General features: G+C 33.7%; 1 protein-coding gene across 5 annotated transcripts in view; it reads right to left on the bottom strand.

The window, feature by feature from the left end:
• Nep3 (M13 family metallopeptidase neprilysin 3) overlaps positions 1 to 15,367 on the bottom strand; it is an 83,736-nt gene that overhangs the window by 14,626 nt on the left and 53,743 nt on the right. For all 5 annotated transcript variants that reach the window (XM_085953743.1, XM_085953738.1, XM_085953742.1 and 2 more), the window contains 2 exons: positions 13,675 to 13,785; positions 344 to 494 (listed from right to left, as the gene is read on the bottom strand). In XM_085953743.1, coding sequence (XP_085809869.1) covers positions 344 to 494; positions 13,675 to 13,785 — 262 coding nt within the window. The remainder of the gene's footprint in view (positions 1 to 343; positions 495 to 13,674; positions 13,786 to 15,367) is intronic.

Genomic DNA, 15,367 nt, shown 5'->3' with positions numbered 1-15,367 from the left:
CACTGAACTGTTCCAGATACCTGATGGTAACAGATGGTAAAGTGAACATCGTCGTGATGGTAACCGTACCTCCAATAGGGGATAACACAAGATTGTATATACTGTCAACGTCTACTTCAACGTGTCAAAGCACATTCTCAATCATAAATAAATTATGCTTCACACCAAGCGTACGGTCCAGTGATACTCCCGATTAAGATCGGATATGGTGCGGGCGGCAGTGGTCGGTGAGGCCATTAACTTCAATGTTTATACTTTCACTAATACCTGTCTTACACACATGTTTTTTTTAATACTCAGTGATAAAGAAATCTCTTCACATAATATATTATAATATACTTACTGCATGCTTCAATTGATGTAGAGGGATCCGTATTTAATCCTGGCTGAGCAGAAAGCAGAGCAGTCAAAACTATGACTATCAGAAATAGAGAAGCCACGAGCACTAGAAGACATTTTTCCAAGTGACTTCGAGAACCCCACACCGATATACCCTAGAACAAAAAAATATTACATGATTGTTTTATTCGATTGTGGGTATACCGACTTATAATTTTGTTGTATGATTCTATAAATTAAACATTTCGTTACAGATATTTATTATTTATGTACATAGGTAGCTACTTTTTTTTTAGTTTAATTGCTTGGTGCAATAGTCCTAGTTATTTATAAAAATATAATTCGAGAATAATATTATGTTGTAATATACATATAATAATATACGTATGTAAAGCGCGAATTATATTATGGTGCATGTCGCGGACTATCACGTGACGTCACAGTAAGCTGCTGCTACGGGAAAAAAGTGTATAATATCGTTTTCTTGGTATTTAAAATGTTATCAGACTGATGGTCCCATCCCGTAGCACGTTTTGGACGTTTAAACTAACATTGGCAGTTGGAAAAATCTGCCGAAATTACCAGAACAACAATGAGGTCACCTCACATTGAACTGTACTTCATCGACACCTGCTTGACGTTTTGAACGTTTTAATCTTTTTCAAATCATGTCAAAATCACGTTTTTTGTTTTTAGTGGTTGACACTATGTATTTTCTATAAGAATATTGTCTATTCTATACATATGGTCTGCAGGTTGGGTTCTGTTCAAAATAGTATCTATGAATATAAGATCGCAAGTAATTTTAACGTACGCACACATTTTTTTTCAGACCACGTCCGATCCTAGTAAGATCATATGGGCCTCCACAGGGTGGAGGTTTGTATTAACAGATTTTTTTTACGAGAAATGGATGTCAGCCACTTGCTCAACCTATTAGGTCCATACTGGCTCTACACAAATTGAAAAACAATATGTGTACTTACCAGACCCGGAATTGAAACCAGGGACCCACGACACAACAGGCCGACGCTTAAGCCGCGCGGCCATCGTGGGTGGAAACATAGAAAGTGTTAAAATTAATTGAACTTAGCATGAATAATTAATAATAATTCAAAATAATAATACACTAGAGTTGGCATTCTCCATCATAGAATTTACAGAGACGGTGATCGTTCAAAATATCCTCAAAATGACGAAACCATAGACTAAATTTGTCGCAAAGACAGCGTGACAGTGACGTGACATGCGTCTCAATTTGATCACAACTTTTGAGTTGTCAACTTCTTCATATTATTAGCATTCAAGAGAATACCTCCGGTAAGCGAGGCCCTGGGAGAAGAACATTCTGAAACATACATCAAAACCATTCATAGTTTTTTTTTATGAATGATTTCGACATCGCGTAATACAATCGGGGGGCATCCATTGCTATGAGACAGTGTACAGTCAATACGATTTTATAATAAAATTATTACTATTGAGCATCTAATTTCACGTTAGTTAAAACTGGCGGTAGGCTATGTACGATTTTTACGCATATGGAAATCTATCCCCATAAGCAGTGGTGACAAAATTTCAACCTCCTTGCATACTTAACAGAAAAACGGCGTTCAGTTTAGCGCAAATATCAAAAAACATCGCTGCCCGTCACTGAAGCGCTTGTTGGAAGCGCATGAATTCAGTAATTATTGTCGCTACATTTCAAATTCAGCCAAGTCCACCTTTAGGTATTTTTGACTTTTTGTGAATTGCTGAAGAACTACTGCTTTCTAACATTTCTGCATTATCAAAATGTGGAATTTATTAATTTTAAATATCCTATACTCGAAATAATATAAACTTTCACCCTTGTGACTGTGTATTTGAGAAAACAAAAAGCTGTTTTTCTCCTATTCATCTATCATGGACTTGGCTGATTTTGAAATCTAGCGACATCGACTAGTATGTATGTAAACAAAGAACTCTGATTGTTGTTCCTAAATAAAATATTATAGTTATAATAAAGTAGCACAAATAAAATACAGTATAACCCCTACTTTACGTTTTTTAAGGGACTGAAGAAAAAAAACCTAATTGGAGGGAAAATGTAAGGGTATTGAAAAAAAGAACATTTAAATTTTATGTTTCTAAAAAATAACGTTTTATTAAAAAACAACATTCAAATAAAAATTTTATTGAAAAATCGTTCGAATGTCACGACCCAATCATTGTCAAGCGCGCGTAACTCGCATATTTTGAATATTTCCGACGTAAATCGCGGGAAAGAAAAACGTAAATGCGGGTATTAAATGTACTGAAATACATCGGGACTGAAAAAAATACACGCAATTGCCGGGAAAACGTGAATTCCGGGCACGTAAAAACGAGGTTATACTGTATGTAATACTGTTAACTAGTTTATTATTATATAGTATAAAATAATATATATGTATTAAATAAACAGGATTTTATTTAAATACGCAATTAGTAAATAAACCATTGTTACTCAACCTTGTCATCAGTATTGAACCTGGGCTCTGTCCTCTTAGGCGAGGACATATTCTCGAAGAGATTTGCCCGGGAATGCGTCTCCAGCATTTGCGCCATTTTTCAAAATGTTACGCGGTTTTTTTTGAAATAATCACTTATAATTTTATCTTTATAAAAAAATATATTTTATTATTCCCCACTCAGTATACAAAGCACAATCAAATATTATTATGTGGTAGAATAACACTGCAGCACACCAAGACAATATTGTAAATCATTTTGCCTCACCAAACGCAAATATTGTTGTTAACTTTACCGTATTTACTGTATTCAGAACTGAACTGATCTCTATTTTATATTAATTAAATCACTAAGTAAACAATAAACCTGTTATTCGTAGTTTTCATATATTTAATAAGATAATATATTGCATACCTACATACCATTGAAAAAATATTTAAAAAAAATCACTGTCCTGTATGTAGACGACAACTTGACTGACGGATTAGAATGTAAGTAGCTAATACAAATAATTGAAGGGCTGCGAACTAAAGAGTTACAGTGACCTACGCGGACGAAAATTACATTTATGTGTATAGGTAGAATATATATATTTATATCATTATTAGTATCCGTTAATAACATCACCGCTCTCAATATAATTTTAATTTTCATTACATGTCTATAGAGAAGTATTATTTGAATTGCATAATATATGTGTATAAACGCTGTTCTTGTTCGTATAGCAGCGTATTTAATTTAAATATTGTTTACTCAAATTTTAAACCTTTTAAATCCTAAAAACCCGCAATTTACAAGCAAATAAGTAAGTAAAAAAAATTTACAATTCTAAAAATTGAATATGAAGAAATATTATCAAAATACGTGACATAATACCAATAATATTGTGTATTTATTGAACAGCATCCTATTCATAAAATCGTAAACATAGTTATGTAAAATATAAAATTGCATAAGTATTTAATTTCACAATCAATTAACTTAATTTGTTCATCCATGTACTTGAATCAATTGCATCCTTAGTTTCAAGGTTATAATTATTATAACATTATAAAAATAAACTATTTTATAAAGTGAATAAAATAATTACGTAATTAATAAATTTTATTAATTACGTAATTATTGACTTTATGGTCAGCACTACTCTTTTTAACATAATTGTTATTACTGAGCGAGTGATCACTAATCGCTGCTCGTAGTCCTTGTGTGTAAGGCGCTGGCCTTTCATCCTGGTATCCGGATTCGATTACCGATGAAGCCGCAATAATATATATACGTGATTTTCTCAAAGTCTCAGTCATTGTGATTGTGTCACTTCTATTACTATGTACACTACCGTTTAACTACGCTACTGTCATGGCAAATAGTAGTATTTAAATTAATATATAGGACATACATAATTTTGAAATTTTGAAAAAAGTAAGACACGACACGGAATCGAACCTGCATCACCTGGGTTTCGTACCCATGCACATTCACCACAATTCTAAAGGCACCATAGCTACCTTATTGCGATACTCTCTGAGGCGATTACCAAAATTGGGCTACAATGGCAATCGGCTTTTGTATATATCAAAATTATGTATGTTCAATACTTAGAATATTACATTCTTAAATCTTGTGAATTATTCGTTGAATAAAAAAAATAGTTAACTAATATATAGGATTTGATTTTAGCTAAATTGACTAGCGAATTGATTAAGTTTGACCTGTACATAGTTTTTATTTCTTACAGCAACCGATACCGATCATTAAACGGCACATTATTCGTAATATACGGTATGCAACCAATGAGGTGTCAGCACATTGGTATGATGCGGATTGCATTGCAACCAATGAGTTTTCATATAGCTAAGGAGGAACAATTTTTGCCTTTTTGGGCATTTCTATCAGCGCAGTGAAAATAATTCAAATCTCATTCCTATTAATAACTACAAATTAGTATAGTACAATAATTGCATTTTTGAGATAAAATATCGATCGTTGTCATTTTATTGTCTCGTTTCATGTCATATTGCGATGGGCAATGCCAATAGTGTCAATCAGCCAGTTGTCACCGGTTTTCTTGAATCGGGTTTCAAGTACACAAATAATGTCGTCTCTGTTCTGGCAGAACACACTAACTGGAGAATACTAGTTCTGAGTAATTTGACTTTGAAGTTGTTAAAAAGTTTCAAATAATGGTCTATCATGTGAGTTTATTAAGTAATCGTAAAAAGGATGACTTTAAAATAAAGACTGTTTATTTATTAAGAAGATTTCCAGACGGTAAAGTTTGAAATAAGGAACATTTTGGTACTAACTCAATATGTCATTTTTTTCGAATTAGTGTCTTCTGCCAGAACAGTGACGATGTTTGCGATCATGTTTTTATCTAAACACGTATAATAAATAATAATCTGACGCAGTGTGTTCTCTGCATGACACAGTCAAAAACAGTTAAAAGTATTATTTTTAAGCCAATTGCAATAGGAAAGTGATGTTAAATTTGCAAAAATTTGCTTGTGGAACAATTATTTTACATTAAAATAGTACTCCCGTACATCGGTCCAAAAAGAGCTCTTGCCATGCAATCAATCAGGTTGTCAATCAATAACCTAACCTAACATAACCCTACCTAACATAACCCTACCTAACATAACCTAACCTATCCCAACCTAATATTACCTCATATAATCTTAGTTTGTGATAATGGTGTATCAAAATGTATAAAAATTTCAAATTTTCAATTAACGATTATTGGATCGAAAAGCCGATGCGCCGACAGAAAAAAGTATTTATTATAATTGTCAACATGGAATAAACTGTTTTTTTATGGTTTATAATTTGGGATCCTAATCAAAAATCCATGTTTTGTAAAAAAAAAAAAAAAAAAAACGATCTTGTGCGCCATTTCTCCGAGATTTTTCCAATTCTTTCGGATGTCCGCCGACGTCAAAAACTTAGAAATCAAATCAAAAAAAATCGATTGATTGCATAGTAAAAGTTATCCATTATTGACGCTAACAAAAAATAAACAGAACTTCAATATAACACAAAAAAAAACTTTCTACTTGGGTTAAATTAAAATGTCATTTAAAAACTATATAACTACCTAATTATTATTATGACAAAATTAATAACTCATTTAGAAGTTGGTTTGTTATACGATATCGGTATACACTAGGCCTAGGGTTCGCAAAACAACGCGTTTTCTTGATCAAAAGAAAAATAGCTGAAATAAAGTGACTCGTGTAAATAATAAATATAATAACGTATATGAAAATTGCAACGTAAGTGTTAAAGTGATATAACATTTTATTTGACTTTATATTTTCTTTAAATGCGAGACAGTTAGTTGCTTTAATAATTAAAAATTGCTTTGTTCTCTTTACATAAAATTTTAGCAAATATTATAAAGTATACACTTTCCATCATGTTACTATAGATTGTCGCTTGAAAGCAGTATTGAGATTTTCTGAATACAGTACGTACGTGTAAGTAGAATTATGAGATATGTTCATTTACACCATTCCGGGTATTGGAAACAGAGTATTATTACCGAAATCTAGCGATTGAATACTCTATCCGAAATCGCAACCCATAGCATGTATCAGTAGCGAAGGATAGAGGTAGGCTATTAAGGGGGTCTATTCTATACAAAAGGCGACGATCGACCGCTAACGTGCTAACGTGCTAACGTGCTAACGTGATAATGTGTTAGTATTTGTTACATACATTTTATATTGAAACATTATAATTGTAATTGTATTGTAATCAGTTAATCAGTCGAAACTGTCTCTCTCTCGCTCTCTCTCTATCGCTCATGCTCTAAATTTTAGCACAGGCAGGGGGCATGCCGTTAAAATATATCATTTATTGCAACAATTAATACCGGCTAATTATAATTGTTACAATACGTGTTAACAATTTGATACAAACATACCCTAGTTAGCGGTTTTAGCGGACGAAAGCAGCCTTTTGTATAGAATAGACCCGAAGATCTGCCATAAATAGTGCACATTAAACGTTGATAGTCATACGTATTTGTTTTTGTTGAACCAAGACTAATTTTTACAGAAGGTGTTGGTTTGTTTTTAAAAATCAATTAAACTCTTCTTAAACCAAACCATAATAGTTTTGGTATACTTTGGGCGATACAACAAAATTGTGCACTCTTTTTCATGTATACTTATTTATTTTCGTTGGATTAAGAATAGGTACATATTCTTACACATATTGTTGGTTATTTTTTTTAAATTCATTAAGCCCTGCCTAAACCAAACTATAATAGATACAGAATATTATTCTATCTATAAACTATCCAAAGTTATGAATGATTTAATTGCATAATTTTTGATATTTTATAGATAGACGAGTATTTTTTGACTATTATTTATTATGGCTTGTCTTCGAAGGGTTTAATTGAATTTTAAAAACTAACCAACGCCGTCTGTAAATAATTGTAGTCTTATTTCAATGAAAACAAATACGTATGACGGACAAAGTTTACTGTGCACTATGTATGGCGGATCTTAACAACTTACCTCCAACCTTCGCCACTGGCATGTATGTAGCAAACAAATTATTATATTTGCTTTTATATAATGAGTCACATAAAAAACATATTGCACATTGTTTTACGGAGTTAAATATTTAGGACAGACGGTTTTTGTTAATATTTATAATCACATATCAATTGTATGTAGGTACATGTTTATCTTTACAGCATTATGCAGTCAAAGAATAAATTTAAATTCCTAGATAAATAATATTTTAAAATATAAAAAACACAATAGTTAAGGTATATGATATTCCCGACGTTACGTTATCCCAGTAGCGGTCGTAAGCGAACTGTCGAAAGATAATAAAATTATTGTGTTGTACACACAAAGCAAAATAGTCTAACAGAATTGTCACGATTTTAGGATTAAGCCGTTTGTTTATACACGCATTAAGCAGAATATTATTGCAAACACAATAACCACGAGTTGGATCTGTGCACTAGACCTGCTTTCCCCTCCACAACTAAATTTCAAGGATTTTTTTTCTGACCATGTCCGATCCTAATAGGATCATATGGGCCTTCACAGAGTAGAGGTTTGCAGATTTTGTTTTTTACGAGATGTCAGCCACTTGCGCAACCTATTAGGTCCATACCCTGACTCACACACAAATTGAAAAACAATATGTGTACTTGCCAGACCCAGGATTCGAACCTGAGACCCACGGCATGATAGTCTAACGCTTAAGCCGCGCGGTCACCGTGGGTGTTAGAAGGATTTACCACAGCGTAACAACCGTGAGGCACCACACGTTGTGCCAGGAGTTTCAGATGTAAACCTTATCAGGGCCTTAGCTTAGCACCGGAGTGCGTCCGAGTCGATAGGAAATCGTATTATCTGAGCCCAAAAGGTAAAGTAGGTAACATTAGCAATAGTATCTAGTCAAAGTAAACATCGAAATTCTGAAAATATTTTCCTCCACCGTTTGTTTATTTGGAGATGCATATCGAATGGTAATTTTATTCTTTACAAAATTATGTGGTGTGTATTTTAAATAATTCCACAAACAATCTCAATTATTAAATTTCCCCGAATTATTCGTTCTTGTTGCCATGTCGAAAAGGTCGATTAATAATAATGATTTCTAAGTAAATACATTTTTACTTTATACTTTACCTACAACATTTTAAACTATGCAATGCATCTTCCTCGTCCACACATTCTCGAGAAGTTATAAAACTTCATTTCAATGATAAAAACTTGAACTCTTATTTAGGTATGGTCCCAATATTGAAGTTAGATTTGATATAAATAAAAAGGATTTCAAGTTTACACATTTATATTTTAATAGAAATCGGTGTTTTTTAGAATAAATATACCGCACCGCTATTCAATGTTGCCATCTTTTTACCAGCGAATTATAGTACCTACGTGGTCGAAATTATAGTATTTTGCCAAAAATGATAGTACGTGTTATGTTAAAATGTGTAGGTTTTTTGCTTCTCACAAAAAATGGGAATATGAAAAATTCCGAGACCCCTTTTAATTTAGGTAGCTCTTCCGACCAAAAACACACCGACAAATTCAAAAACTTTCATTTTAAATTCCACTGTATTGGTTATTGTATGTTATATCATACAACATAATATTATATACATTAAAAACATTTATTAATCATATAAAATAAGGAAACAAAATTAGAAAATAAGCCATACACATATGCATACATAATATACGTAAGACATAATAATATCTTTGAAATTAATCAGAAAATAGTAAAGCATAATCATAAATGCAATTGAAAAGTGGGTGAGGTCCACACTAAAATAAATTAATTTAAATCGGTGAACACAGATGTCGTTAGGGACCCGGAAAATAGTATTTCAATACGGATGTCTCCGCGTTTACTGATTGGTACCATTATGAAAGTAACGTAACTTTTACTGACATAATAATTAATAACGTACAATTTCGGGTTATTGGCCTATCTATGAAAACAGCTTTTATAGCCAACTTATAATAGCACGCGATATCAAAAGCGGCACGCAAATTATTATATTATACCAGTGCGAGTACCTACCTGCCATCCAGGTGCGCACACAAGGAGGGGTATTTCGGGTCGGGACCCCCCCAGAAATGGAAAAAAAATCAAATGAATTAAATTAAATATTACTGCTTCTTCTTCGTCGTCAGGACCTTATGATCGAGGATCGTGACCTCGATGATTCGACTATCGAAAAGCCTTCTCCATGGATTGGCCCCACTCTTCTCGGCATTCTACAACACGCAAATATCTAAGCCATCCAATGTTTGCTTTAATATTCCGAAGCGACATGTCGAAAAGACAAGACAGCGCGGATGACAGAAATGGTCACTACTAACGAACCTAATAACTATGACGGTAAAGCGGATTTGATAACCACTTGTGAAGACGACAGCTCGCAATAACTCGTAAGTGAACACCCTTAGTTATACCGCCAGGCCAGGTGTTTTTTGATTGAATTAAAATGTGGAGTATATAGGTATGGGGAATGTACCTTGAAAAGTGCTTCATTTTGCGACTTGAATCTAAGGCCAAATAAAGTCAGTGGCACCTGCTAGATCTGTTACCCCGTCCCCTCCCGCCGCATTAAACATCAATAAAAATATAAGTAGGTAATATGGATTTTTTTTCCAAAATGAACCCCCCAAACCATTTTTCTGTGTGCGCGCCTGCTCCCATACAAATAATATAATATCCAACATTAATGCGTATATTAAATTAAGTAGGTACCTAATAATAATGTTCGTAATTTATTAGATCGTGCATATCAAAGGAAATCCGATAAAACGGTTCGTTCTATTGCCTAAATTGACTTATTTTAAAATATTTGTGCAAATAATCATTAAATAGGTGAGAGTTAGTTTGTTAGTTATGTGCTCCCAGTGGAGTAGTAGACGAGTAGGTAACAAGTATACATAATGTTTGGTTACAGATTCGAATCCTGCTGATGGACACTATGCACGTGGTGTTTTTTCGAAGTGTATTTAGAGCTATATAGGCGAAAACTCGATAATAAGCGATTATTAAACGATTTCCTTGACTTAAGAACAAATAAATATGATAACTCTCTGAATATACTATCTACAAGACAATTACCGCGAAGAGCGCGAATAGATTTATTATTGCATTCGTAAGTAATGAAATTAAAACGCAAGACACTAGCAGCATTTATTAAGTAGTTACTGTGACATTATTGAGACTGTAATCATAACCAATCCTTAAGAGCAAAACCTGGGAAAAGGGGAGGTACAACTTGAAACTTACGCATACTAACTGTTTAGTTTAGGGTAAAGATACTCTGAGACTTTACAAAATATTTCAAGGGTTCCACCCATAGAGGTATTAAATAAAAAGAGGGGTAAGTAATCGGCTTTCTTATACAACTGAATGAATCAGGCCAACAATAGCCGACAACTTAGGAGAAATAGCGACGCGATCAAAAATCAAACGGCATCATGGAGCATTTACTTTGGTCATTATAATGAACCCATATAATATAATGTTAACGTGGAAATTTTGCCGCAAATTGATTATCAGCCTGCCTCACCATACTTTCATATAACCTACCGCCCCTAGGTTCCACCTAACCAAAAAGTTGTAAATCACTTGTCTACCGAATCGAAACCTGGACGATAAATGTACGGACCATCACAAGACTGAATGCTTTCGAAATGCAGCCTTATCCACGTGCGAGGAGAAATTCCTGAGATCCTGATCACGTGAGTAATGAAAAGGTTGTAATATAAATAATACCCACAGGTAAATATAGAGGGCGGTTGAAACGTATTTAGAAAGAAAATCAATATAAACCGGTTTACAGGAAGCCATGCGGGAACCGCGCCAATTTTCATGGCCGAATTTTTCGGCAAAATTCATAAATTCGAGAATGAAAACCTAACCTAACCTAACTTAACCTAACAACCGAACTTAACAAAAATTATCCAGTTAATCGGCTATTTTCAAAATTTGTTTGCCGCTGGCTTCCTTTAAACCGACAAGAACCAGAAAATCTTTTGCAAAGCAAATTTTGAAAAGTGACTTAAAGTAAAAAGTGTATAAGTAATAAACTATTTTTTCAGCAAATAACTAACCAGATTTAAGAACGTAACATTCTTTATTGAAAACACATCGGAGAAATATATAACTTTTTCTGATGTGTTTTCAAATTATATATGTAAAAAGTGTTGTTGATATAATACTGCATACTCTGGATTCTACAATTTCAGCACAATCAGTTCTATGAAGGTGGAAAGTTTCAAATCCTAGCAGATACAGTGTTATACCTGACTCTCCACACCGCATCCTCGCTCGATATGAAAACTATAGTTACGTATAGCATGATATTTCCATGTCGTTTAGAAGTGATGAAACAATAATAAATGAATACAATATGGACAAACACATATCTATCGTATATTATTTAAAGATATCGATATTATTTCTTCTCAGCATACCGTGACATTCGTACGACATAATATAATAATTATAATAAGTGACAACACAAAAAGTCGATTTAACATCTTAATTCCAGTATACAGGCATTTTACTGGGAAGTGTTCAATGTACATATACGTAGGGATGACATACCGAAAGAAAAAAATACCGATACTTGGCATTGGTATCCAATCGATAGTGATATTAGAATTCATATCAGTACTTAGTTACAAAGCATTCAGGTTTATCAAAATTCAATCCCTTTTAAGTTATTTTTAGTAATGTTAAAAAAAACTTCGATACAAAATATACTCGTACAGTATCCAAAAAAAAGTGAGAATGCCGATATCGCATTAAAAGAAAACTATCAATACTTTTTTTGACATCCTTAGAAATACGCGTGCCAATTTTTAAAACAAACAATCTGTGACGTAGTCGTGTTGACATTCAATAAAAAAATATCACACGTTAAAAACGTATTAAAACTTTGAGTAAACTAAATACACGAAAATTATAATCGAAAACGTCTACAACATTGTGACGTCAATAAATCGAAGTTCATAAATTGAACATTAACAAACAACAACTAGTATGTTGTATAAAATATAAATTACAATACAAAATATTATCAAAAATCATCTCCAAAACCAGTGAATAAAATTGAGGTAGTGACGATTAAGCGAGTACTCGTACAAGTCACATATAGAACATCAGTTGTTTATTCTCCCAAGGTGCAGAACCAACCTGCCACTGGTAATGCCAATTGGGAGGGCGATAACTATGTTCAACGAAATTGCTTCGGGTGTTGATATATTCCGCCTACGTGAGGATGAGTATAGGTGGACGTTATTTTATAAATTTTTAAAACAGGGTCTGTTTAACTCATCCGGTGTATTTCCATGTACCTATATAATTAATATTTTTGTATGTACATATTTCTACTGTTTCATAACATACTATCTATCTCTTTTTTTATGTCATGTTGTGAACGTCTTAAACTTATAATTTGTAATGTCCACAATATGTAAAAATAAAAAAATAAATAAATTGAATTGATTTGAATTGAATTGAATTGAATAATTAAAAATACAACATATCTACATATTTATACGTGAAATGGTATTCAAACATGCAAATGTTTTGTATACTTAAACATTTATAAGCATTTCATTCCCAAAACTTGACTGTATCCAATCGACAAGTTGTATAAAATGTCGTTACTATATTCATAGCCCCCACATCCCGAAGCGGGTCCCCAGGCCAGGATGTTTGGCGGTCCCCCCTACCTATCACTAAGATTAAGGGTAGTATGATATTCTACAGTAGTGTTCCCCAAATACTCAAATGATATTCCGTGGAATCCCTGGGTTTCGCAAGGTAAAAGTAATGGTTTTCTGTGTATTTTAGCGATGCTAGTGCCGCATAAGACTTTTTTTACTAACAGCACGAATTTATGGTGTAACTGGTCGACCCACAACGTCGGTCCCTCGGGCTGGAGTCCTGTCAGCCAACCCCCTTGTGGGGGGGGGGGCATGACTATATTATTGCTAATTAAATTATAATAAAAACATAACAGTATATGGGAAGTAGAATATTCATATTTATATTTAAAACACTTATCTCATCAATCAGGTGATACCTGAACCGGGATTGAAAATATTAATCCTGAAATCCGGGTGGAATCCCTAATAGGGCCCTAACGGACTAGAATGACCGTCTAATGGGGGAACCCAGTATATTTAAATGACTAGTATAACAGCAGGTTTTTTTATAATACGAGAAGTCTTTATAATCAATCACATTTTATAAGTATTTTTTAACATACATTTAAATAGCATCAAATTGAGGAAGGCATAACAAAACTTTCTAAAGATTCCTTACCGTATGATAGCGAATGTGTGTTGTAGTTGAGGAGACACCTTCATTGAGCTGTATCGAGCTGACGCTGCTCATATCCTCGTCCACCAACTCAGTCTTCTTGTAACGAGCCATCTGAAGAGAGAAAAAACAACTTTATAATAAACATTTTCAATTATAATACCTATAAGTATATATTATTTAAATTGCGGTAATATTCACGGGTAAATAATTCCGGTTAATAAGATGGCCAATGAAGATAACTAATTAGTTAATTATTGAATGAAACAGCAGACATGACATGAGTGATAAAGTGATAAACAAATACGAGTCAAAGAAGTCAGTAGGTTGAAACACAAATATACATAACGCATAATTTAGCGTTGCCAACTTAACGTTTTTATTGCCAGACAAACAGACATCTAGCTTGTAAAATACATCTGGTACGTGGCGTTAAATGTAGCGTTGTTCGTCACCACCGCAAACAATTTAAAATTTCTCACAAAAACTCTAGAATATTACACTATATTTGCATGGAAATCAACATACTGACCTAACTTTACATTACAATAAAATGTAACATTTTCGCCCCTACATTCATTTTTAATTGAATGAACAATCTTTCATACCCCGTTTACACGTGCATGGATTTACTGTTGACAGTAAGTATTATCGCGGACATAACAAGAAAATGTGTGGGTAAACATGTATTATCCAGTATCAAGCAGTTGCAAGCTTGCATGCATGAATCAAAAAAGTTTGGAAGCTTCTGAATTTTCGTACGACAGTAGGGATTTTTTCGATTTGCGCCTGCGCAGTAGAATGATAATGGCAAACGTGTCGGCAAAAAAACGAACAATACTCATTTTGAGGTTAACCGATTTTCACTATCTGTCAAATAGTACCATAAAGTGATAACATCGCGTCTCCCTTACTCTTGAAGAATTAAATTGGAGAGACAGTCAGCAATTTTACGTGTAGACAGTTATTGGCACGATAATTTTAAATACGCACTATTGCTGCCCGTAAATCCGTAAAAACAACGATGTCACTCTCAAAACTTACCAGAAAGCTACTTCTCACAGAGAATTTCACTTTAAAATTTCGAAAGTCTCAAATTCGAACTTGGGTGCATAATGTCAATTCATCTAGAAGTAGGTACTCTTGGAGAGTTTCAACTCATCTACAAAGAATTTCGGAAAAACGATGAAAAGTTTTTTAGTTATGTGAAGACGAACCAGGAAACATTTGCCTTATTGTTGGGCATATTAAAAGAGACATTACAAAAAGATGATACGCATTTCAGATATTCTCTAACACCCGAGGAACAACTTTATATACTCTCTCTTTATAAACTGCTCCATTTAAAACTTCATCCATCTTGCGAAATCACTAGGTCACTCAATAAAATTAACCATCACGTTTGTTCGCCGGGAGACTCACTAGGTGACTAATAATCACGTAACGAAGCGCGTAGCGTGCAGTGTGGCCATTGCGATAGTATAATGTGCGTCCGTTCGCTAGGACATATTGTCACCTAGCTCTTAGCGTAGCACTAAGCAACAAGACAGGCACCTACCTGTGTGGCCTCGGCCTAACGGATTTTTATGAGAATCTGTTATTAGTCGTTTCCACTGAGTCCATGATATGGACAATAACACATGAGTAACTGCGGGATATGACCTCGCAACCAATAGGTAAAGATATAATATCGTGG

The sequence above is a fragment of the Rhyacophila brunnea genome, unplaced genomic scaffold (genome assembly GCF_057557595.1).
Source record: "Rhyacophila brunnea isolate RB1 unplaced genomic scaffold, BYU_Rbru_1.0 scaffold_4, whole genome shotgun sequence".
Lineage (NCBI taxonomy): Eukaryota > Metazoa > Arthropoda > Insecta > Trichoptera > Rhyacophilidae > Rhyacophila > Rhyacophila brunnea.
Note: the sequence above shows the minus strand (reverse complement) of the source record. Positions and strands in the feature narration are given on the sequence as shown.